Source organism: Lissotriton vulgaris, chromosome 12 (genome assembly GCF_964263255.1).
Source record: "Lissotriton vulgaris chromosome 12, aLisVul1.2, whole genome shotgun sequence".
NCBI lineage: Eukaryota > Metazoa > Chordata > Amphibia > Caudata > Salamandridae > Lissotriton > Lissotriton vulgaris.
Window position 1 is genome coordinate 518,995,122 of NC_141700.1, and position 26,812 is coordinate 519,021,933.

The window sequence follows — 26,812 nt, forward strand, 5'->3', positions numbered from 1 at the left end:
GTAGTCAGGGGCCGAGGCCACCCTTCGGGCGGGCTATCAATATGGATAGGTACACACTTGGGTATCCAGGCTACCCAAATGCAAACAAATTCCCTGGATGTCCAATGTGTACTATTAACGCCCCCAGAAAAACCCCGAGTAGCCATCATAAATATCTACTCTAGGCCAACTAAGAATGGCCAGGAATCGTGCACAATTAAAGCACATGACCTATTCATCCAGACACTTGATCCCACTATTGCGTTAATCGTTGGTGGTGATTTTAATTGCCAGTTCGAGCCCCTGGGTAGCCCCGAGATGTGCGAAGAGGACAAAGTCGATTCGCTCTGGCGCATCCCAGCCCCTAAGATCACCCCGGTTAGGGCCTGGACTCAGTTGGTACTCCAAATATAATCTTTCTCCCTTGCAACATCTCTGCGGGCATGCAAAGGGAGGCTGGATTCCGACTGTCCAGGGCTATCCACGTTTAATCGGACTGACAATTCTTCCATCATTGACTACCTCATGTTGGAAGCTAAACACTGGGACAGACTTAAAGAATTCAGGGTTGTACCAAGGCATGACAGTGACCACAATGCCCTGGTCTTAACTCTTAAGCCCGGGTCCTTTGGCTTAACTAACCCCGACCCTAATCCCGCCACGGTGTGTATACCCCTTACGGTAACTAACAATAGGAGAAGGATCAAATGGCCCCATTGTGTAAACTCCCCCACCCTGCTTCCAAAAATTTATCAGATCGCTATCCCGCACATAAGTGAGATGGGTGACTTGATTTCCCACCGGCAGGCCATAGAAATTCATAGGCAGTTAGCCATGATGCTAGGGGATGTATTCTACACAGTAGGTGGAAACAAACAGCAAAAGTCTACGACTCACCCCTGGTTTGATCACACCTGCAAGAAAGCAAAGAGGGACCCTCCTTGCAGCAATCAAAACCAAAGACACTGTAAAAATCCGGGCATCTAGACTGCAGTATAAGAATGAACTCACCCGGGGTAAGAGTGAGTGGGAGGAATCAAAGTGGGAAGACCTGAGACATGCACTTCTCTTAAAGGATGCTAAGACATTTTGGGCTATAGTCTCTTCTGGAGTGAAGGAAGGAGGAGAGGCTGCACAACCGAATATTGCACCCTCAGTATGGGAGGCTCACTTCATGGCACTTTACGCAACCCCCGAGTTTGGCGCCCAAGAGTCCCAACGTCGGGATAAGATGCCAGAAGTAGACATGGGCCCCCGGATTTCCCCGGCCCTAGACCCCCCACGAGTATAGACTGGCGGGGGCCTTGGGCTCGGGATACCGGTCGGGCTTGCTGGATGGTCGGGAGATGATTCCTACTGTAAGCCTTGGTAGCATTTCTCTCAAAGAAGTGGAATCTGCTATTCAAAGATTGCTCCCAAACAAAGCCCCAGGCCTTGACAAGCTCCCAGGTGACCTCTTTCGCTCCCAGCCTAAAATGTGGGCACCTTACCTAGTAGTCCTTTTTAATGCAGTTCTCCGGGGCCCTGTGTTACCGGAGACCTGGCTGGGAGCGGAGATCGTCCCAATATTTAAGAAGGGTTGCCCGCTAGTTCCATCTAACTATAGGCCCATTAGTCTTCTAGATACCACCCAGAAACTAATGGGCCGGATACTATTGGACAGACTATTGGGTTGGATGGAGGAACACGAAACATTGACCACCCTCCAAGCCGGATTTAGAAAGGGCATCTCGACCTTGGACCAAATCTTCCGGCTGCAGATCCTATTTTGGAAAACTGCAAGAGTAGAGGGTGGCAGCTTCTACCTTGTCTTCGTGGACCTGCGGGCCGCTTTCGATTTGGTGCCTAGGGAGAGATTATGGCTGGTGTTGGAAGAACTAGGTCTCCCGCCCTACCTATTGGATGTCCTAATTAGATTACATGCAGGGAACTATGCGCAGGTGAGGTGTGGGAGGAACGGTAAACTCTCGGCCCGTTTCCCTGTAACCAGCGGCGTAAGCCAGGGCTGCGTCCTGGCCCCTACACGTTTCAGCCTCTATATTAATGGTTTGGTAGATGCACTTAATGGTGTCAGGGACAGTGATGCCCCCCGGTTGGCCACTGGTCGGGTGCCCGCTCTGATGTTCGCGACGACACTTTGTTGCTGTCCCGAACGTCAACGGGCATCCATCGGGTCCTGGACAGGTTTGTAACCTTCTGTGCCTCGAGGGGATTGGAGATAAACTTGGAGAAAACCAAGTTCATGATCTTCAATCCCCCGAGGCACACCCGCTCGAACCCTGTTTTAAGCGGTATTCCACTTGAACGGGTAAAAACTTTCGTCTACCTGGGGGTTACGCTGACTGAACACTTTGATTGGGGCCACCAAGTATCTAAATCTTCCCTGAGACTCTCGCAGATTTTTGGGGGCATTGGTAAATTTCATAGAACCTCTCAATTTAAACCAGTTGCCCCTGTTGTCGAGATTTACAGTACCCAAGCAAGGTTAGCAGCTATGTATGGTGCAGAACTTTGGGGACATCCGAACATAGAGAGCCTACTAAAGGTTGAGCAGGCCTTCATGCGTAGTTCGGTGGGCCTACCCCAAAGCACCCCTCTCATACCATTGCGGCTGGATATGGGCCTGGAGTCTATCAAAGAATTGGTGGCCGCACGACCACTGCTCTACTGGAGAAGGCTCTGGTCAATACCAGAGCTTGCTGCCTATAGAGTAGAATTCACTGCGGTCTGGGGCCTGATAAAGAATAAAAACATACAGTGGCTATCCCATATTAAAGCTTTCCTCTACCAAATTGGCCTACCACAACTATGGGACACCCCTGAGGAAAGTTGCCTGAGGATTCAGAGGTCAGAGTTGTTGGCCTCTGTGACATATCACAACTTTAAATTACTACATTGTTCGACAACTTTGGGTAGGCTATCCACCGAGTTTTTGTTGATGAAAACTGAATCCAAGAAAGAGGAATTCTTGGACTTAGTCCAGCCCCCGCTTGCAAGGAAATTATATACTCAATTGAGACATGGCTCCTTGCCTGTCAGGGCACTAACTTCTAAATAGGCCAATTCAAATGAGGGTAGTTGCCCTGCTTGTAATAACGGCAGAGAGGACATTGTGCATGTTATGTTCTTCTGACCGGCATATAGTACAATTCGGAGATGTTGGCTGACGCCGCTGTGCAGAAATTTGGGACTCAGACAATGTACACAGGCCTGTAGAGTTTTAAATTTTGATACCTCCCCCTTTATTGTTTTCTCTGTTTCCCGTTTCCTGTATGGTATGTGGCGTAGAAGAACTGTTTTTGTTAATAGGAATTAATTGCCCGCTTCTTTTGATAACTCACTGTTTAATAATTCTTTTTAAAAACTGTTTTTATCTATGTATTTTATCATTGTGTTTGTACATATTTTATCTGCACTTTTATGGTCAATGACCGAAATAAAGTTATCAAAGGTTAAGGTTAATTAAAACCTTTTGTGCTTCTGACATTATGCAAAGAAGATGTCAATATTCAAGTGTTGCCACTCGGAACTGCCACACTGCTTATCTAAATGGCAGCTGATTCATGGTGATCACTGTTCAGTGGATGGGTGGAGGCAGATTATTGTGCCATTGGGCTGCTCTAGTGTGCCATGACAAACATGCAGGCGCTAAGATTAGTGTAGATTACTGATAACACACAAAACATTTTTCAGTTAGGATATATTGATCTAGGCATTGCTTTCGTTACCCAGGGCAACAACACAGGACCCTGGACACACCAGTACATACGTCCTGGGACCCAGAGCGGAGTGGAACTAAATATTGGATAGAAAGTTTCCGAAAAGGCCAATCCACATTTTAGGAAAACTGGGTTGTGGAGCATGATCAACCCCAGAGAGATCCAAAACGCTTTGGTGAAACTCTGAGGCATCTCCGCAGTTTTATGGGGTGAGTAGGCCATCCAAAACCACAAGTCTTTCATACCCAATTTTTCCTACCAAAATGTATTTGCACATAAATGTGCATAATATATTTTCACCATGTTTGCAGCTTGGTGAGAGTGTAGGTTTATATTTGCATGACTGACTATCATTTCTTGTGCAAGATAATACAAAAGTTTTAAAAAAAGACATATAAAATAACTCTTAGCTCCAGCCAGTCTTGTCAGAAAAATAAACACATTTATGATAAAACGTCCTATGAAGAAAAGCTGACCAGAGGAGGTCACATGCAGAGAAAGACCTCAAAATGCCTTGCTTTGCCTTACATCTCAAAAATACAATGGTTCTATTTCTACTTTACTTTGCATAATCAGAAACGTGACTCTGTCCTGGGTCTATTTAAAAATAAAATTGGCCCTTTTTAAATCTGATGAAATTCTATGTATGCTGCCAGTAGGTAGGCAAATGTTTATAAAACCAAAAAGGGATGATACAGAGATTTAACCTCTAGTTAACATTGCTGCAAGATCCTGAGCTTATGCCTAGTAATAAAGGTCGGAAAAATTGAGTATAAATGTCCCTGAGGTAGACAAAGGTGAAAAATACATTTTCTATTGAATTCTTAATTTTGCCAGGAGTTTGATTTAGGGACTCTTCCACATTATTGCGTTGAAATAATGTAACGTGAGCTCCTTGAACAGCTATCTCTCTGGTGGATACTCTTCCTGCAGATTCCTCACCTTTGAAAATTCCACAGACACCAGACTGGTCTGGAAATGTCTGCAATTGCTCCCCAGCACTGATAGAGGGTGCAGGCTCTGCAATGATATCAAGCACTCAGACTTGATGAGGTCATCAAGGTCATATATCATCAGAATATCGTCCTGATGTCAGTTCAACTCTGGCTTTACCACACATTTAGCGGCGTTATAGAGAAGATTGGCAGTCAAACGCAGTATAAAATACTAACTTGGCAGCTTATTTGTAAATTTCCAAAGTTCTCCAGTACGAGGAGGGAGTGTCGATGAGGAATATGCAGGTAGACAGAGTATCCACCAGAAAGATTGTTAAACAAGGACAGTAACTGTTTCTTCTGATGGGAACTTCTATATGCAGATTCCTCACCTTAGAACAGAGTCCCAAGCATTAGTCCCTTTCGTGTTTGGAAAAGAGAACCAAACCGGGAAATATTTAAGGACAGACAGGACAAAGTGGCCTTCAGTCTCACTTTCAAATCCACGAAATAGTTTTTGGAGAAAGTGTCAAGGATCAACCACATAGTTGTCAGCCACTGGCACCCCTCTAGCCTGGTCTGAAGTGGAAGATTTTGCCCCTTGGTAGAACTACCCCTGATTCCTTCAGGATGTTTATTCCTTGCTAAAGCATAGGAGATCTTGATGCATAAAATGATATAGTGCGATAAGTTTGCTCTCTACTGCCTTTCCTTTCCAACAGCCAGTGTAGCCGAAGAACAGCTGGCCATCTGAATTGAAATTATTTTACGAAGCTCATGTTAGACACTCAGTGCATGCTTTCAGTTAAGCTTGTGAAGCCTCTTCACCTCCTTGTGAGACGTGGAGGGGAAAGAATTATAGTAGAGTAATTGTTTGACCTAGATGGAAAGGAAACACCACCATTGTTAAGAATATGGCTTTAGTGCTCAATATCGCCTTGTCTGGAAACAAACGCAAATTGAGGTCAAACAGACAAGGTCTGTAGCTTGCTGACTCGATGAGCAAAGGTGATGGCAAGTAGGAACACTATTTTTAAAGTCAGAAGCTGTAACTGGAAGTTGTGCATTGGTTCAAACAGAGTGCCTATGAGAAAAGTCAGAGCCAAATTAAGGTCCAACTGAGGCATAATAACAGGAGTTGGAGAATACAGGTTTGTCAAACCTTTCAAGAATCTCATCACCACCAGATACTTAAGCAGGGAGGGTTGGATCTGGTATGCATAGAAAAGCAGACAAGTGCCAAGAGGTATACCTTGACTGTAGCCACTGCAGATCCTTATTGCACCAAGAGCAGTGCAAACAGTAGTATATTGGCAAGGGATGCTTTTAAAGTATCAACCCCCCTTTCGGCACAGTAGTAAACAAATATGTTCCATCTTCCTGAAGAAACTGATTTTGTAAACTGGCGATGAGTAAAGAGGACCACGTCCGCCACTTTTAGTGGTAGCTGAAAGGTACTCATATTTCCCTGCTCAAACTTCACGCATGAAGGAGTAGGCTGTGAAGATTCCCCGTAAGGTCTGTCCCCCGATTGAGACATCAAGTCCACTTAGAGTGGAAGGTGAAGAGGGGACAAAGGTCTGTATTCCACACCCTTCAAATCCAACTGCGGCAATAAAAATTACTTGGGCCCTGCTGTGGTGTTTCTTTCTCAAAACCCCAGGAATTAAGGGTGAGAGACGAAACATGCAGTAGAGTGGAAACTTCCATTACAATTGACATGCATTGCCTAAGGTCCCAGTGACAGAGAGCAAAGAGGACGACGTGAGGTGAGCCCAAAGGGGCAACAAAGTCTTGTAGCACCTCCAGGTGGAGACGCCGCTTGTGGTTGGCAAGATGACATTGTCTGAGATTGTCAGTCCTGTGTTAAATAAACCTGCCTGATGGTTGTCCACCAGCCACAGACTGTGATGGTGTGCCCAGGCCCAGAGACTAAGAGCTTCTCAACAGAGTCTGAGACCCTGCCCCTCCCTGCTTGTTCAGATACCACATTGTAGTTGTATTGTCGGTCAAGATCTGGAATGAAAGACTGCACAGTTTAGGAGGAAGGAAACGCCAATTGGACCACCCTTATTTCCAGTAAATTGATTTAAGACTTTGCTTTTCAGGAACCCAGATGCCGCTAATCTCCCGGACCATCAAATGTGCTTCCTACCCTACGATGAAGAGTCCGTCACAACTGTGACAGAAACAGACACATTGTCCTTGAAAAAGGTTCTCCTCTCTTTCCCTCCAAACTCCACTGCAGCGTCCCTGGAGATCACAATCAATTCTTCCAGATCCCCTTGATGTTGGAACCATAGCCTGCGAAAGCCCTATAATGTCCCTTATCTTTCTCTCAGTATTGCCACAAAAAAAGGTGTTCTTCGGTTGTTGGTAACCAAGTGTGGAGATGTGAGGCTTCTTTTGGTAACCTAGAGATGAGGAGTTTGCTTCTTAAAGAAACAAAAAGTCTGAGGAGTGGACTGCAGTCCCAAAGAACGTGTTGTAGCTCTACCCTGTTTTAAGCGCGCTAGTGCGGCATCTGCTTTCTGTCTGACCAGTCTCTTACCTTCTAAGGGCACATCCAGTAGAATGTTGTGGACATCTGATGAGAATTCTGTGGACCATGTTTGGTGTCTTAACCCCATCGATGCTCATGACGAGCTCAGCTCGTCATGAGGTACACCTCTCGTACACTCATGACGAGCTGAGCTCGTCATGAACAATGGGATTTCCAATTCTACAGCACCGGAGGAGAATAGCATCAGCATCGATGGTGTTAAAGTGACAGAAGTGTCCACTGATCGAGCTACACAGTCTACAGTGTCTAGGTCAGCTCGCACTATGTATCAAGAAGCATTCAGTCCATCTCTTACTAACCCAGAGCGCTAAGCCTGCAAATGGTCTTGGAGAATTGAAATCACCACGGGTGACATGTCCCAGAGGGCATGGGCATGTATTACCGAGATATAGGTGGCGTTCAGCAAACAAAGGGCTAAGCTTCAAGCCGAAAAAGGCCTTTTTTCTTATTGCTTCCAGGAGCTTGAATTCCCTATTAAGAGGTTGCAAAGGGAAAGCTCCATGGTTGAATCTGGATGTGGAGAAGCTTTGCACTACTAAGCTTTTGGGCAAATGGTAAATGGTTAAGAAGGCTGAATCTCCTGGTGCTGGCCTGCACAGGCAGGCAATTCTCCTATTAACTGCTGGACACAAGGATGATTTTGACCAGGGTTCCCTTATAAGTGGGAGCAAGGGCTCAGAAGCAGATGGTGCTAACTGTAAGAATATGGACTCTCTGCTGCACTGCAGGTAGTTGCAGGTCAAGGAACTCAGCTGCCTTCCTTACAGAGAATGAAAAACTGATATTTCAGAAGGAAACGGTCCTTTAACATGGTCAATGTCTTGAGACATGTCCAACCTACTGGCTCTTTGGCAGGCTAACAAACCTGAAAGGGGACTAGATTCACCATCCTGGGACTGGACATCAAGTCAAACCCCACAGTGTGATATATGGCAACACAGGTTCAGGTGAAGATTGCAATGCCTTTGCCCGCACAGCCATCAATGTTGAAAGTGGCAATGTACACAGAGTCAGTCTGTGATGCAGTCCAGAGCCAGATGCTGGTGTTCTATTCAATATAGGGTAATCCCTGACCAGAGCCGAAAATCCAACTGACGTTGGTCTTAAATGAGGATGGTGTGGCAACAGAATCTGTATGGCTCCAAGGCCATCCCCGTGATAAGGCCATAGTGGCTGGTGACCAATCCTGTGGCCCCAAGGGTGCTCCAGAGAGGACAGTACCCTCCTTAAGAGATCCAACGTAGTCTATATGAAGGTTGACCGATCCCGTGCTGGGTTCTCCGGATAAGTGGGTACTGACACTGATTGATGAGGAGGTGCTGTGAGGGAAGACTGCGGCATAGGGTTATGGTGCTGGCGATGCCCTTGTGGAGATCTCCACTAACTCCAGCTACATAGACTGGGTCAGAGGTGACTTACCTTTCGATTTTGACCTTTGAGAAGAGGAGTGCTTTTAATTCTTCCTGTGACACTTCTACTCCTTCGAGAATCTGCTGGACAGTGATGACCTCGAGGATGACCTGGTCCTTGCCCTCAACCAAAAATGTGGCCTTGTCCTGCGGCGCTCCTGTCAACCGTCCACAGAATAGACCATGAACAGTTCAGCCCTATGCTCTATGATGGCAGAGCTTACACAACAACATGTGTTTTGACCCTAGACACCAGAGGCAGTCGTCATGCAGGTCCAAGATGGACATTGGGCCGTCGCACTAGCAACAGGGATTGAAACCGGACTTCTTCAGTAGTGACATGTCCCTATCTGCACCACTTGACAAAAATGTGAGAAAGGAACCCACAGACTCTGAGAGAACAAAGCCCTGATGGCATCAAAAGATGCCATGTTGGCTCGCTAGCCACACCCCCTCCAGATCTGGCCCTTACCTTGGAGATGATGTGGAACTACAACATTAAGTGGCAACCATAACAAAAATCTGTAGTTCAACTCAGAAGTTGGGAGCACACCAAATTCAAGGTCACCTATATTGGCACAGTATTCTGCAGATCTTTCACACAATCTAAGAAAACAAGGTACTTACCTGTAACTGTAGTTCTCCAGTATTGGAAGCTTTCATTGATTCACATGCCTGAATCATTCCCCGTTGTCGAGACGAGAGTCTCCGGTACATAAAAAAGCAATGCTTAGCAGTATAGCAAACTGAAAAATGGCCTAGACCCATTTCCCTTTTGCAACCCATAACCCTTGTTATGTAAGAGACCAAACTTTTTCCTGAACCAATCAGAGCTCCTCACCCTCTAGAACCCTCCTGAGAGAAACTTTTGCTTCTCAGATTTTCGCGCACTTGTGCATAAAACACCATTTGTGCTAAATCTAAGGTGAGCCTCTCAGGGGAGGAGGGTGGGTCGCATGTGAATCTATGAAAGCTTCCAATGCTGGAGAACTAGAGTTACAGGTAAGTAACTTGATGTCTTACTCCAGTATTGGAGCTTTCATAGATTCACATGCCTGAATCAGAATAGCGAGAATCCCGTTGACGACATGCTTGTAGTCGTCGTCGATGCTGTTGTCGTTGCTTGTCTCGGCATCGACACTAGTCGACGGTGGTACTGTTGATGGCGATAAAGCTTTTACCTCAGGTTTCGTCATCGACTACGTTATTTTCCTCGTCGACGCTCCCGTCGACAATGCTGATTCCTCAAAAGGTGTGGAGGATGGCTTCTTCACCGTAATCTTGACCTTAGGGAAGAAGTCTTCAATCTGTGGGGCGCGACCCCCAGGGGGGTCGCGGAGGCCTTGGAAGGGGGTCGCAGATTCTGTCAGAGTGCAGTTCCTGGCTTGGGCTGATCGAGGGTGCTCACGGTGGAGGCCTAATTCACACCGAGGTGTGAAAAACATCAAAAAGCTTCATTAACAAGTAAAAGGTCTTTTAAAGACCTGTCAAGTACTCGGGTGTGGCTGTGTGTGTGTCCCTGAAGCCGTTTCGAGCTGGGGGAGCAGGCTGCAGTGTAGCCCTTTGAGGTCAATGGATATTGCGCGCCTGGATCTGTGGGTCCCGTGACACGTCCCCTGCCCCCAGCAGGGAGGCACAGAGAAGCCCTCCAATGATCGGGAAAGAAGGAAGAAGACGCAGAGAGATACTGCCAACCCCCCCCCCCCCCCACCCCCACCCCCATGAGAGAGGCACAGAAAAGGTGGGTGGAGTGGGTGGATGAATGATGGGTGGATGTAAGGATGAAGGATGGATGGATGTGTGAAAAGGTGGGTTAATGAATGGATGGATGAAAGGTTGGATGGATGGATGAAAGGATGAAAGGGTGGATGGATGGAAGGATGAAAGGGTAGATGGATGAAGGATGGATGTATGGATGGATAAAAGGTTGCTTGGATGAATGATGCATGGATGGATGTGTGAAAAGTTGGGGGGGATGAATGATGGGTGGATGTATGGATGAAAGGGTGGGTGGGTGGATGAAAGGGTGGATGGATGATGGATAGATGTATGGATGGAAGGATGAAAGGATGGATGTTTGGATGGATAAAAGGTTGCATGGATGAATGGTGGATGGATGTGTGAAAAGGTGGGTGGATGAATGATGGGTGGATGGATGGAAGGGTGGATGGCTAAAGGATGGATGTATGGATGGAAGGATGAAAGGGTGGATGGATGAAGGATAAATGTATGGATGTAAGGATGAAAGGGTGGACGGATGAAGGATGGATGAAAGGGTGGATGGATGGAAGGATGAAAGGGTGGGCGGATGAAGGATGGATGGATGTATGGATGGATAAAAGGTTGCTTGGTTGAATGATGCATGGATGGATGTGTGAAAAGGTGGGTGGATGAATGATGGGTGGATGGATGGATGTAAGGATGAAGGATGGATGGATGTGTGAAAAGGTGGGTGGATGGATGGATGAAAGGGTGGATGGATGGAAGGATGAATGGGTAGATGGATGAAGGATGGATGTATGGATGGATAAAAGGTTGCATGGATGAATGATGGATGGATGTGTGAAAAGGTGGGTGGATGAATGATGGGTGGATGGATGGAAGGGTGGATGGGTAAAGGATGGATGTATGGATGGAAAGATGAAATGTTGGATGGATGAGGGATGGATTGATGGATGGAAGGATGAAAGGATGGATGGATGTGTGAAAGTGTGGGTGGATGAATGATGGATGGATGTGATGAGGTCTAACAGGCGCATTTATGGTTGTCAAAAGATGATGACGAGGAGTAACAGTTTCTAGAAACTTTTATCGGAAGGGGGTCCTTACCCCTAAAAAGGTTTTACAAGGGGGTCTCGGCATCAAAACGTTTGAAGACATCTGCCTTAGGGGGAGATTTTGAGGGCTCTGAACTAAGGTTTCTTGGCCTGTTTTACCCCCGAAGCATGAACCTTCTTCTCCTTTTCTTTGCCTGAAGGAGATTTTGAGGGACTGCGGCTGAAGACCCTGGGGTGGTCTTTTTAAGGGCCTTCTCAGGTCTTTCACCTGAGGTATGAGCCTGAGGATATCTGCTCCTTTTCTGAGATATCCTGGAAGAAGAAGACTACTCCTCACTGTCACTAGATATGACTTCCTTCCTGGCTTTTATATTTTGAAGCCATAGTAAAAGCCTTCCTTCACGATCCCTCAAAGTTTTATTGGAAAAGGTACGACATACCTTGCAATCCTTTGCTTGATGGTCTGGATAAAGGCAGTAGATGCAGTCTTTATGAGGGTTGTCTCTAAAGAGCCTTTTCTTAGAGCAGGTGGCACAAGCTCTAAATAATCCTTTTTAGGTCTCGGACTCGAAGGCTGCGCTTGCGCAGTCTTGCTCCGAGACTTTATGTCTACAGTATGGGGGCTTAAACCCGCCCCTCTTCTCCATTGTCTGGCCTCGTAAATGCTGGCCAGCCATTGGAGGAGAAGGGCGTCACTCCGTTGAAGACCCGATTCGGGGGGGGGGTGTTTTTGTAGCTTCTTTCTGTTCTCTTTCTCTCCTCTTCCCATTGGCTGGAATTTTACATTCCAGCCAATGGGATGAGGAGAGAAAGAAAACACGCCCCGAATCCGAAAATGATGCAGCGTTTCTCCGAGGCATTTCTGCCTCGCCTCGGAGAAACATGGTGGTGTTCGGCTGCCCTCCTGAAGGCTTGTTTTGTAAATGTAATTTAAACTGCCATTCTGAATCTGGCACAACGAAGCCGCACAGTGAAACACGATAATAGGAACACTCGTAGACACGTACTTTGGATCATGTGGCAGCTACACGAAGCCGGTACAAATATAAGAAGCTTTTGCCCAGCCACAGTGCACCAAGCTTATTGTGTGTGGTCTTCGTCGATAGCAAAATGACTATATATTAGATATTTGAAATGTATTTTGAACACAAAGTGAATGATGTTAAAGTTGGAATTTGGCAGGCAGGTGGCGCACGTAACAAAAGCGTACCTCTCACGGGGCAATTTTGCACAGTTCTAACACTTATGGTGGGCTTCTCAAAGCGAAACAATACACACAAACGAGACAAGTGTTCACATTACGCCCACACTTTGCTTTCAGTAAATTAAAATATTCAACCACGTCGCCCTTTATCCTCTTCTTGGACATGAACAACGGACTTCCACTAGCCGGACAGGATATTTCGGAACTGTAGCGGCCATCTTGAAGTTATAGGTCTAGCGGTAAGTGTGGTGCAAAGCCAGGCAGAACAATGGATGACTATCGCCGCCCTGTCCTTTGCGCGACCGGCCCTTACGTTCCACCTGCCCGGTCGCGGTGCCACTGTTGGATGCTTCTTTCACGGCACTCTGACTTTCCTGATGTTCGTGTGGTGCTTTACGGTAGACCAGAGCAGGCCCGAAGTTGACAACTCTCTCTCTTCGGGAAGTGGATGCCTGAAGCAGAGTAGGGTGTGGCACGGCGGTCAGAGACGCCATGGGGTACGCAGTGGGCAATGGGGGAAACAGAGAAGAAGAAGAAGCGGTTGAAGGCATGTCAAGCTCAGCTGTTGACTCGGGTGGGGGTCTGCAGACGTCCCCTCCCGGTGTGCTGTCAGCTCCGGTCTCCTGCTGGATCATGCCTAGCTGCAGGAGGCTGCGGCCCGCCTGCGCCAAGAAGACTCCCAGGAGTTGGTAGTACAACATCATGACGTTCTTCTCCGACGGCTGCAGGAAAGACAGAGTCGCGGCAAGGACACCGTCACCCTGGACCAGTTCTGCGAGATGCTGGAGAACCAGGGAGCCGGGGGCCGCGAGGAGGGAGAGCAGGTGAGGGGTCCTTTTGGGGAAAGCAGTGGATGGACCAGAGATGAGCTGGTTCAGAGCCTGGGCAGTCTGCTTGTGCTTGCTTTTCTTGCCTCTGCCCCCTGTTTGTGCTCGCTTTTCTTGCCTCTGCCCCCTGCTTGTGCGTGATTTTTTCGCCTCTGTTCCCTGCTTGTGCTCACTTTTCTTGCCTCTGCCCCCTGTTTGAGCTCGCTTTTCTTGCCTCTGCCCCCTGCTTGTGCGCAATTTTCTTGCCTCTGTTCCCTGCTTGTGCGAGATTTTCTTGCCTCTGGCCCCTGCTTGTGAGCGGTTTTCTTGCCTCTGCCCCGTTTGTGCTCGCTTTTCTTGCCTCTGCCCCCTGCTTGTGCACAATTTTCTTACCTCTGTTCCCTGCTTGTGCGAGATTTTCTTGCCTCTGCCCCCTGCTTGTGCGCAATTTTCTTGCCTCTGTTCCCTGCTTGTGCGAGATTTTCTTGCCTCTGCCCCCTGCTTGTGCGCAATTTTCTTGCCTCTGTTCCCTGCCTGTGCTCATTTATCTTGCCTCTGTTCCCTGCTTGTGCTCCATTTTCTTGACTGTGTTCCCTGCTTGTGCGCGATTTTCTTGCCTCTGTTCCCTGCTTGTGCGCGATTTTCTTGACTGTCTTCCCTGCTTGTGCGCGATTTTCTTGCCTCTGTTCCCTGCTTGTGTGCGATTTTCGTGCCTCTGCCCCCTGCTTGTGCGCGATTTTCTTGCCTCTGTTCCCGGCTTGTGCTCGCTTTTCTTGCCTCTGCCCCAGTTTGTGCTCGCTTTTCTTGCCTCTGCCCCCTGCTTGTGCACAATTGTCTTGCCTCTGTTCACTGGTTGTGCCTGTTTTTTCTTGCCTCTGTTCCCTGCTTGTGCTCGATTTTCTTGCCTCTGTTCCCTGCTTGTCCTCGCTTTTCTTGCCTCTGTTCCCTGCTTGTGCTCGATTTTCTTGCCTCTGTTCCCTGCTTGTGCTCGATTTTCTTGACTGGGTTCCCTGCTTGTGCGCGATTTTCTTGCCTCTGTTCCCTGCTTGTGCACAATTTTCTTGACTCTGTTCCCTGCTTGTGCTCGATTTTCTTGCCTCTGTTCCCTGCTTGTGATCGTTTTTTCTTGCCTCTGTTCCCGGCTTGTGCTCAAATTTCTTGCCTCTGTTCCCTGCTTGTGATCGTTTTTTCTTGCCCTGTTCCCTGCTTGTGATCGTTTTTTTCTTGCCCCTGTTCCCTGCTTGTGATAGTTTTTTCTTGCCTCTGTTCCCTGGGGCGTTACTGGGCAGAGATGGGCGTGTGGCTGACCTAGACTGAGGGATGTCTGTGTGTGTCTGTGTGTGTTGGGCTCTGTGTGTGTGTTGGGCTCTCTGTGTGTGTTGGGCTCTGTGTGTGTATGTGTGGCTCTGTCTGTGTGTGTGTGTGGCTCTGTCTGTGTGTGTGTGGCTCTGTATGTGTGGCTCTGTCTGTGTGTGTGGCTCTGTCTGTGTGTGTGGCTCTGTCTGTGTGTGTGTGTGTGTGTGTGTGGCTCTGTGTGTGTGGCTCTGTCTGTTTGTGTGTGTGTGGCTCTGTCTGTGTGTGCGTGGCTCTTTCTGTGTGTGTGTGTGTGGCTCTGTATGTGTGTGTGGCTCTGTGTGTGTGTGTGTGTGTGTGGCTCTGTGTGTGTGTGGCTCTGTCTGTGTGTCTGTGGCTCTGTCTGTGTGTGTGTGGCTCTGTCTGTGTGTGTGTGGCTCTGTCTGTGTGTGTGTGTGCGGCTCTGTGTGGGTGTGTGTGCGGCTCTGTCTGTGTGTGTGTGCGGCTCTGTCTGTGTGTGTGTGTGGCTCTGTCTGTGTATGTCTGTGTGTGTATGTGTGTGGGTGTGTGTATGTGTGTGGGTCTGTGTGTGTGTGGGTCTGTGTGTGTAGGTGGGTGTGTGTGGCTCTGTGTGGGTGCGTGTGGCTCTGTGTGTAGCTCTGTGTGTGTGTGTGTGGGTGCAAATGCAATAGATCTCGCATTTGCAAGAGATTAAGCTATTGGCATTGTAACCTACAATGCCATTTATTTATATATTTTAAAAACAAAAATAATGTCATGAGCAATGCCAATAGCTCTAACTTTAACAAAGACAAGACCATTGCATTGTAAATGCTTGTTTCTCTTTGTCAGCCATGGTAGAAGAAGGAGAAATAGTATGAAGTACTCCACAAATTAAATCTGGATAAGGAGAATTTCTCAGATCCAATCCAAAATGAGTAGAACTGAAGAGTTTGAGCAGAGCTCAAAGGAGACTCCCTAGCACAACGTGCGGTAGAAAATCTGAGGAGCAAAAGGTTCTCTCAGGAGGGTTCTAGAAGGTGAGGAGCTCTGATTGGTTCAGGGAAAAGTTTGGTCTCTTTTACATAACAAGGGTTATGGGTTGCAAAAGGGAAATGGGCCTAGGCCTTTTTTCAGTTTGCTAAGCATTGCTTTTTTTTATGTACCGGAGACTCCTGTCTCGACTACGGGAAATGATTCAGGCATGTGAATCTATGAAAGCTCCAATACTGGAGTAAATAGTAGTACCAATCTTGGTTGCTTAGTGAGCAATTATAAATTTAAGATGCAGCTTATGTTCTTTTTTTAAGTTACAAATCCAACATATCATATTCAAAGGCTGTATTAGCGAGTTTACATTAAAATGCAAAATGGCTACACAACGAATGTGGCATGTGTTGTGTGAAAAATATAGTTAAGTAAATGGCACATTTTAAATATTTTTCCTATGTGCACAAGTTAAGGTATACACACATCACCTATGCTATTAGGATACGTGCATCTAAAACATAAGGTCTAAAAAGAGTTCATAAAGTACTTTCCATTCTGCCATCCTGTCAAAGTTCATTTCTGCTTATTTCTGAATACCACATCGGTAAACAGCCACAAGTTTAGCCTCAGATACACATCCCTCCAGCCAAGGAGCCTATATTCAGCGCTCTCCAGCTTTTTGGGTGTCTTACCTTAGGGTCCTGAAGTACTGGTAGATTTGGGGTGATTCCCAAGGAAAAAGTGATTGGGGCAATACTGCGGTTCACTATCGGAACAACCTTCTTCAAGCTCTGTCCAGCACTAAGAGCACCGAAGTTCACCACACGCTGCTTGGGGTCTGCCACTTCAACCTTTATTGGAAGAATCATGCAAAAGGTAAGAAACAAACAACAAGAGAATTAAGTACAAAAAACAAGATCTAAAATACAAACTCAATGACAATGGAGGCAGAATATGCAGTTTGTCTAAGGGAGGGGCGATTAAAAGTGAAATATATCAGAGGATAAAGCCAAGAATATAAATCAATATGAAAAATGTATAAATCTTGAAAATGAATATTAAGTTTATTAATAAATTACATATGTGAATGACTTAAGTGAAGTAGGAAAATAATCTCACTTTAACTTTAGTAAATCAAATGGCCTCCTCCAAAGTTGGGGGACCCTGTCCACTGAGTTTAATGGACTTCTGACCCGAAAATGTAAAAAGAGATTAATACAGACCTGTAGGAAAGTAGGATCTGCTTTCATGGTCACCCCCACTTTTTGCTGGTGTCATTATGTTTTACTGACTAGTCTGACTGGGATTTTTCTAACCGGGACTCAGTCTCTGTGCTTTTCCCTAAATTGAGCATGGTGAGTACGTGAGTACACTCCAGAATGGCTACTGGTGTATATGGTATTAAGGTACCCAGGGTGAATGTATGTTATTATACTGCTGTCTTTTTCCCCACAGGGAACAACGACTTGCGGAGGGGGGGCGCTGGATGTTGGAATAGTATAATTTACTATTCCAACTCCAGTCCGTGCGGACAATAGGGAAGGTGTTGGATTTTAAATCCACCCGCCACCCCTCCGCAAGTCGTTGTTCCGACTTGCGGAGTAATAGTATGCGGAATCACAACGCGGTCGTTGTGATTCCCTGAGAGGAAAAAGATTTGTGGTAAACGTTGTTTACCACCCAGGGCATAGGTACACCAGGGGTCTCCCATGGGCTGAAGCATGTATTATGCCACCCATGAGAGACTACTCCAATTGTGACTACAGACCTGCTACTGCAGCCTGTGTAAGCTGGTGCTAGCACCACTTACAACAGATATAGGTTTCCACACTGCACTCAAAACCTATAAGTCACCCCTAAGGCAGGCCTTTCAATCCTGAAGGCAGGGTGCTCGGTTCTAAGTGTGAGGATGCCATTGCATGAGTAGGACACCCCTACAACCTTCGGAGTCCATTCTCCCCTGTTGTAAGTGCACCAGCTATTCCAATGCATAGAGTGGCCATGCACTATTAAGCGATGACCATCTCTAAACTGGCTGTAACGAACCCTGTCGTGTTTGGTATCAAACATGTTGAAAAAGTACTGTGAAGCTCTTTAGGGAGGCCCTCAGTGCTCCCAGTACCAGTCTTCTAGACCCGGACAGCAAACTATGGCTGCTGCTGACCAGAGACACAATTCTGCCCTACTGATGCTGAGCCAAGCTCAAGCTCGAGCAGAGGAAGACGGAACAGTAAGCTGCCTGTCGCAGGGAGGTGTGACCACCCCCCACCAGACAGGACTTAGTATATTGGGACAGGGTTTGTGTGCTTGCCAGCACCACTGAGACTGCTTGAAGGGCAAATTTTGTGCCCTCCTTGCATACTCCAGTTCAAACCAGTTGAGGGAGCCGTTGGTGAAACTGGACAAAGGACATGGGAGAATCATCCTCACTGTCCGGCCCCTCCTGTGGAAGGGACCCCTGAATCGTCCCAAGCCTTTCCTTAGGGTACTTAAGTGCTTACCTGTGGGTGTGTCCCTAAACTTTTCATGGGAGACGATTCAGATCCAATACCACTTCAACTTTGACTGTCTGGGCACTTTGGACATCGCTGGACTTCACTTCTGGTAACCGAGACTGCAAGTGGGAATACTTCTGCTGCTCCTGGTCTCGTCGTCCTGCAAGTCTGCTGCAACATCCGTGCCTGTACTCCATACAGGTCTGTGGACATTCAAGACATCCTAAGGAATCTCCCTTGGAGTGAAGGAATCACTTCACTGCATCTGCATGCAACGCAATGAAGCTGACCGGTCTGCTGTTCCTGGACTGCGAAAGTTCAGCAACATAGGTGGTGGTTCTGCAACTCCCTCGAGGCCTGCACTGTCTTCCTAGCAAGTTGGTGGCCATTATACCTTGTCGGAACCACTGGAGAAGTACCCCTTTGAATTGTGTCAACTTGCTGTTGCCAGGACTTGTTGACTCTCTCCTACAGAGATCTTAGGGCTCCAAGATGTTCCAGCCTCAAGCATCTCCTTCAACCGAGAACTTCGCCTGCTTCACTTCCTTTGCACCATGAGCCTTCATTTTTTGGTGAGCTGCTGAGGTCCTCTTGTGACACCTGTGTCTCTGGCTTGTGGGTCCTCTTGAGGGTCTTCTTTGGCTCCAGTGGGCTCCCCTGCTCCTGGTGAGTCACTTGGTCTCGACACTGCCCCTTTTTTTGACCATTACATTGTTTTCAGCTGTCAAAGCTTATTGTTGCCCCTGCCGGACACTGACCTCTTGGCGATCGACATCTGACGCGGGACAGCTTGTGCACGTCTCCTGGTCTTCCTCTGCGTTGCCTGGTCCATATAGCTGCAACTTGAAGGGGACTGTCAACTCTCTTGCATCCCCGATATCGGTGGGCATTCGTCTTCCATGCCTCCTGGTCACTCCTGAGTGGCATAGACTCTGTTGACTCTGCTTTCAGGTTCCATGTCATCTTGAATCCATCGTTGGGTTCCACCGGACACTTTTGTCTTTCTCTCCAGCAGCATCTTTTCCGAAGTCCTTTATTGTAGTCTACGGCGGTTTATGACGTCACTTCACACCTATGCACCCGGCTTCCCTGCTGTGGGTATCCTGGTTCCTAGGGTATCCACAAGTGGGGTGACTCTCCGACCTTCCATCTTCCATGGGGTTTCTTCGGGGTTCACTGGGCAGGGTCCCTCTTCTCTAACATTGCAACTGCAACTTACCCTTTGACTTCAAATGAGTACGCAGTCCTGTTCCCACTCTGCACACGACCTCCGTGGGGTTCCTAGATACTCGTCACCTTGGGTGGTTCCTTGAGTCCCCGACTCTTCTACGTTTTCTGGGTCCACTCTTGACTCGAGTCATGGTTCGCATTCCACTATTTTAGTATATGGTTTGGTCTTCCCCTGAGGACCACTGTGTATTTCTGCTTCTTGCTTATTCTATTGATAAAGTATTGTGTGTATATCTCCAGGGAGGAGATATTGTGTTGTGTTAGTGAGTGTTAATAATAAATACATATTTTTTATAACTACACTGTGTGGCTCTTTTTACCTTAACCCATAACATAAAATTAAGTCCTGGTAAAACTAGCTGCTTTACACTCATTCCGGGCTAAGCCTGAAGGCTGCTCTCCACAGCTACCACTTAGAGAGCTTTCTAAGGTTGTCTAAGACCACTAAAACCACCATAAGGGTTTTCTGGATTAGTGCAGGGTGCTATACTAAGTCGATACAAAGTTTCTCAATGAATTGGAATGGAATGGGGCTGTAGCATTTGTTATGAGTGCATTCCACTTAAACAATAGCCCAAGCAGGTTATAAGTAAGAAAAGCCTAAGGAAAGAGTACTTTGTGCTAGGAATCATTATGCTGGTAATAGGCAAAACATTCAAGAATCTTGCGGCTCACAGCACAAGTTACTACTTGTGTAACGATATATCTGTAAGAGACATTAGTTAGTGATAGATTCCTTACCTTAGAATATCCCCAGGCGTCAGACTGGATCCGGAAAGTTTTGCGTAGCAGTACCCTTGCGCGTCGGTAGGCGTCGTCTGCGGCTCCGCGCCCGTCGTCGGCGTCGTGGGCGCCGTGATGACGTCGTCGGAGTACTTAGACGCCGCCTCCGCGTGCTGACGTCAGTTCTTAGCCACAACTTTTCCGCGCCAGAAGCGCAGAGCCATGACAAAAACCGACACTGGTGCCAAGAAACTAGGGCCCTGAAAGGGGATGACCTTAACCCTAGATATCGGTTCGCAGAACAGGGAGGATGGGTGGGTCGGTAAGGAATCTATCACTAACTAATGTCTCTTACAGATATATCGTTACACAAGTAGTAACTTGTGCATCTGAAAGAGGCACGTTAGTGATAGATTCCTTACCTTAGAATAGATAGCCCAGCAATACCATCCCGTGGTGGTGGGTCTGCGAACCAATATTTACACCAGAAAGTCCTGGAGAACGGAACGGCCGAAGTAGCCATCCCTCCGGACTTGACTGTCCAGGCAGTAGTGCCTTGCAAACGTGTGCAACGAGGCCCACGTAGCTGCCTGGCAAATGTCCTGCAAGGGCACACCGCGGCCCAAGGCAGTTGTAGTGGCCGTGGCTCGAGTGGAATGAGCCCTCAGCCCAACAGGGGGTTCCTTCTTAGCCAAGGAGTAACACGCCTGGATGCACATGATAATCCATCGAGAAATGGTCCTCTTGTGCACCGCTTTCCCTTTCTTAGCGCCCGCGTACCCAACAAAGAGTTGATCATCCACCCGGAACTGGCGTGTGCGATCCAGATAAAACGAGAGCGCACGTTTTGGGTCCAGAAGGTGGAGCCTCTCCTCCTCTCTCGAGGGGTGCGGAGGCGGAAAGAAGGTGGGCAATGTGATGGACTGCCCAATGTGGAAGGCCGTGACCACCTTAGGCAAGAAGGAGGGCCTAGTCCTCAAAACAACCTTGTCCGGATGGACTGAAAGGAAAGGAGGCTTACAAGAAAGAGCCTGGAGCTCACTCACTCTCCTGGCAGAGGTGATGGCTACCAGGAAGGCAGTCTTCAAAGAAAGAAGGCGAAGAGGACAGTTATGAAGTGGCTCAAAGGGAGCGCACATCAGAAATGTGAGAACCAGGTTCAAGTCCCACTGAGGCATCACAAAGGGAACAGGAGGAAAAGTATGAGTGATGCCCTTCAGGAATCGATTTACGATAGGGGACTTGAACAAAGAAGGTTGGTCAGGCAGCCTCAGAAAGGCTGAAAGAGCCGAAAGATAGCCCTTGATAGTGCCCAGAGCAGAGCCCTGCTGGGCAAGAGAAAGAAGGAAGAGAAGAACCTCAGAGAGAGGGGCATTGAGGGGATCCACAGCCTTTGCTGTGCACCATGCCACAAATCTGTTCCACCTGCAGGCGTATACCGTCTTTGTGGAGGGACGCCTGGCTGCCAGAATGATGTTGCAAACTTCAGGAGGCAAGTCAAATGGCCTCAACTGTCGCTGCTCAATCTCCATGCATGGAGGTGGAGACTGGACAGGTTAGGGTGGAGGACCGTCCCCTGCTGCTGCGACAGAAGGTCCTCCTGAAGAGGCAGACGAACCGGGGGATCGACTGACATACTGAGAAGCTCGGGATACCAGTACCTTTGTGCCCAGTCCGGAGCCACAAGGATGACTTGTGCCCGGTCGCGCTTGTTCTTCTTCAGCACTCTGGGCAGAGGAGGTATAGGCAGAAAGGCGTACAACAGACCGCAGCTCCACTCGCGACGAAAAGCGTCTCCGAGCGAGTGCCGCCTTGGAAATTCCAACGCGCAGAACTGATGACATTGCGCGTTCTCTTCGGTGGCGAATAGATCTAACCAAGGCTCTCCCCATCGCAGAAAGAGGCCTTGCGCCACGTCCGAGTTCAGACGCCATTCGTGATCCATCGAGCACCGACAGCTGAGTTCGTCCGCCCTGGCGTTCAGAGAACCTGCCAGGTGTTGAACCACCAGAGTCACGCCCTGATGTTCCAGCCATTGCCAGAGGCGCAGGGCCTCCTGGCATAGGGTCCACGACCCCACCCCGCCCTGTTTGTTGCAGTACCACATGGCGGTGGTGTTGTCCGTGAACACCTGCACTGCACTCCCTCAGACAGACGGGAGGAATGCTTTCAGTGCCAGACGAATCGCCCGCAGCTCCAACAGATTGATATGGAGCCGGGACTCCGCCAGTAGACCAGAGTCCTCTGATCTCTGCCTCTCCCAAGTGGCCTCCCCAGCCCTGGAGGGACGCGTCCGTCACAACCACGTGCTCCGGTTGGAGAAGGGAGAGGGATCTGCAGTTGACTCAATCGCGGTCCGTGAGCCACCACTGCAGCTGTCTCGCTGTGCCCTCCGAGATCAGGACATGGTCGGACAGGTTGCCCCGGTGCTGGGCCCACTGAAACTTCAGGTCCCACTGCAGAGCCCGCATCCGCCACCGTGCGTGATGCACCAGAAGGATGCAGGAGGCCATCAGCCCCAGAAGCCGCAGCGTCAACCTGACCGAAACCCGGGATAACGGCCCGAAGATCGGAATCAGGGCCTGTATATCCCAAACCCACTGTTCGGGCGGGTAAACCCGAAACTGCGCCGAGTCGAGAACCGCTCCGATGAAAAGGAGCTTCTGAGAGGGGCACAGGAGTTACTTCGGCACATTGATGGAAAATCCCAGCCGGTGCAGGAGATCCGCCGTAGTCTGGAGGTGGTTGACGACTGCCTGGGGCGAGCCCGCCTTTAACAACCAGTCGTCTAGGTAGGGGAAGACTGAAACCCCTAACCTGCGCAGGTGAGCTGCGACCACCGCCATCACCTTCATGAACACCCGTGGGGCGCTGGTAAGGCCAAAGGGGAGCACGGTAAACTGAAAGTGCTCGAGGCCTACCGTGAACCGCAGGTAACGCCGGTGGGCCGGCAGGACGGGGATGTGGAAGTATGCGTCCTGCAAGTCCAACGCTACCATCCAGTCTCCTGGGTCTAGGGCAGCCAAGACCTGAGCCAGTGTCAGCATTTTGAACTTCTCCTTCCGGAGGAAGCCGTTGACGTTCCTCAGATCCAAGATAGGGCGTAGGCCCCCTTTGCCCTTCTTGGGTACCAGGAAGTAGTGGGAGTAGCAACCACGTCCTACTTCTGGCCTAGGAACGCGCTCTATGGCCCCCTTGGCCAAGAGGGCCGAAACTTCCTCCTGCAGGAGCCGCAAGTGATCCCCCGATACGCGGTGGTGTTGCGGTGGCATGGCTTGAGGGGTCGTCTCGAAGGGGAGGGAGTAGCCCCTTCGGACGATCTGCAGCACCCACCTGTCCGAAGTGACTGTGCGCCAGTGAGAGTGGTGATGGCGAACCCTGCCTCCCACTGGCGTCACATGGGCCGAAAAGCACGGACTAGGAGGGTTTTGAGGCGGATGCTGCGGGGGCAGGAGTGGACTGGCTCCGCTTGTTTCCCCGACCGCCTCCACGGCGGTTTCCACGGCCGCCGCCGCGCTGGACGACAGTTTGCGGCGAGTGGCTGGCGGCACGTGTGGGGGCACCCCTTCCTTGGCCACGAAAGGAGCGAAAGGCACCCATTTGCTGGCGCGGGGCCGAGAGGCCCAAGGACTTGGCCGTAGCCCTGGAGTCCTTAAAGAGCTCAAGCGCGTGGTCTGCCTTGTCGCCAAAGAGGCGACGGCCATCAAACGGCATGTCCATGAGTGTATTTTGGACGTCTGCCGAGAAGTTGGCGGATCTCAGCCAGGCGTGGCGTCGTATCGCCACCGTCGTAGCCATCGCTCTGCCCAGCGAGTCAGTAGTATCCAGTCCGCACCTGATTGAATACTTCGCTGCGTCCCGGCCCTCCAGTAGGGCTTGGCCGAGTTTGGCCCGTACCTCCAACGGACACTCTGGCAGCACTTCCGCCACCGTTTCCCACAGAGAGTGGGTGTAACGGCCCAAGAGGCATGCGGTGTTGGAAGACCGCAGTCCCAAGCTAAGGGACGAGAACACCTTCTTGCCATAGGCCTCGTACCTCTTGGATTCCCGATCGGGGGGAGCCGTCGGGAAGGAGGTCTGGGAGTTAGAGGCCTGGATAACCAGACTCTCGGGGTGGGGTGGGTGGACAGGAAACATGGGTCGCCCGGGGCCGGGCGGTGGCGTCTGGCCACGTTCCTATCTACAGGCGAACCTGTAGCAGGCCTGGACCAAGTGCCCAAAAGAACGTCCGTCAAGGCCTCATTAAACGGCAGCAGAGGCTCCATGGAGCATGACTGCGGCTTAAGGACCTCAGTGAGGAGGTTAGTCCTCACGGCCGCGACGGGGAGCTCAAGGCCCAAGGCCTTAGCAGCCCTCATCAACACCACACTATATGTAGCGCCCTCCTCCGAAGCCACGGTAGGAGGAGAGACGAATCCAGTGTCTGGAGAGGTGTCCAGGCCACTGGCCTCCCCAAGGTCTCCTGTCCAGTCCATGTTAGACTGACATTCCCTTGTCAGAGGGTCCTCAGACCCCTCCCAATTCTCCTCTTCCCCCATCTCCTGAGATTCAGGGTCATAAGTGAATGAGGACGGTTCATAGAAATGAAAATCTCCGAACGGCGTCGAGAGCGGCGCCCCGACGTCGGAACTGTTTGAGAGGAGGCATCAGGGCCGGCGCCGCCCGAGGACGACGCCGGAGAGGACACCACACGGACCGACCCCGGGGGGGTCGTAAGGTCCACCGGGGACGGTCCATCGCCCGAGGAGGGTCCAGCGGCACCCTGCGGCGCCGGGCCCGAAGGCGCCGAGGACGCCGGGACCGCTGTACCCTGCGGCGCCGGGCCCGAGGGCACCGGCGGTGTCGGGATCGTGGGGCCCTGCGGCGCCGGGCCCGAAGGCGCCGGCGGCATCGAGGCCGAAGCACCCGACGGCGTCGGGGTAGTAGCCCCCGACCCACTAGGGCCCCCAGACGGGTTCACTGGGCCCGAAGGCGCCGCGGAACCCGTCGGAGGAGAAAGGGACCTCATGGCCATGAGGAAACGCTCGATCTCCTCCGGCGTCGTGTCACCCGAACCCCCGGCCGCATCGCGCGAGCGTCGGGGGGAGTCGGAAGAGCGATGATGTCTCTTCGACTTCTTGTGCTTCTTACCTGACGACTTGGACCCGGAGGAGTGGCGCCGACTCCCGGAGCTGTGACGGCTCCGTCCCCGCGACCTGTCCCTCGACCTCCCGTGGGACCGGGACCGGGACCTCACACGGCGCGGGGCCGACTGGCGGATTTCGAGTCGCCTGCGGGACCGCTCCCGCCTGGCCTTCCTCGAAAGGGCCCGACAGTCGGAGCAGGCCTCGTCGTCATGGTCGACGCCCAAACACATCAGGCACAGGCGGTGGGGATCCGTGACCGACATGGTACGGTCGCACTCGTCGCAATGCTTGAATCCGGGCATCCCTAACGGCACCGTCGGAGTCGTAAAGACTTTGAAATGGATCAAAAGATCACAAAAGTTTAGCCAAAAAGTGACTAGGGAACTGCTCTTTCCAGATCTGCGCTGACTGGCGCGGAAAAAAGAAGAACTGACGTCAGCACGCGGAGGCGGCGTCTAAGTACTCCGACGACGTCATCACGGCGCCCACGACGCCGACGACGAACGCGGAGCCGCAGACGACGCCTACCGACGCGCAAGGGTACTGCTACGCAAAACTTTCCGGATCCAGTCTGACGCCTGGGGATATTCTAAGGTAAGGAATCTATCACTAACGTGTCTCTTTCAGATATATAGGATTGCCACTAGTCTTGCTTTAATCTGAACAGTTTATCTTTGGCTTCCCTACTGCAGCTAGAGAGAACACCTGCTGTAAAATACCCTATATTTTATTTGAGCAGGAATAAAGATGTATTTGGGCCACAGAGAACATCTGCCTTACTGGGGCTCAGAGCATGTTCTCTTTATGAGATCGTTTGACATAATAGTGATCGGGTCCGCCTTGAACAAAAGGTGCTACTCCTATTATCATACCCTTCCTAAAGAGTAATAGATAGTGGTTAAGTAGGCCCTGGAAAAAGCTCTACAATTGTGAAGACGAGAGATTGATTATTTGAGAAACATAACTAGAAAACACTCAACGAGGCATATGAATAAGTTACTTAGCTTCAGTAACAATTTTTCTTGTGCATTTATAATCTTCCTGCTGATTGATCACCAAATACTACACAGCTTTTCAAGTCCACATACGACACATCCAACTATATGTACCATCCTACGGTACCTGTTATACCCACAGGATACATAAATATGACCTAGGGTAAGACAGACAGGCAAGTGCAAAGGACCAAGCTATTTAGGTAAAATAACTTCAAAAGGTGGACGAACTGAGAAGGCTTGAAGGTCTACGAACCTATAAAATGAAGTTACTGCCCCTAACAAAACACTTCTGAAAATGAGAAGCCAATCTGGGCAACAGTACATTGACTTGAATCGAGATGTTATTCATACAGTCTATGCAAAGTTCCCATCCCACTGTAGAACATTAAACGAATGGGAGGTGTAGGAGGGTGGCTCAGTGTACAGTGTCCACCAAAGGTGAGTCACTGTGCATTGAGTCCAAGCAACCCTTAGTGATGGTTTTTATGTCCCTGATAACCAAAGCTCTCAAGGGGCAGCTGTGGAGGGCAGCTAAGGCTTATTCACGAGGGTGTAAAGTGAGTAC

General features: G+C 49.6%; 1 protein-coding gene across 1 annotated transcript in view; it reads right to left on the reverse strand.

Annotated features, from left to right (window-relative positions):
- The window catches only part of HYDIN (HYDIN axonemal central pair apparatus protein), a 2,950,008-nt gene that overhangs the window by 271,889 nt on the left and 2,651,307 nt on the right, over positions 1–26,812 (reverse strand). The window contains exon 78 of the mRNA XM_086945295.1: positions 16,368–16,526. Coding sequence (XP_086801421.1) covers positions 16,368–16,526 — 159 coding nt within the window. The remainder of the gene's footprint in view (positions 1–16,367; positions 16,527–26,812) is intronic.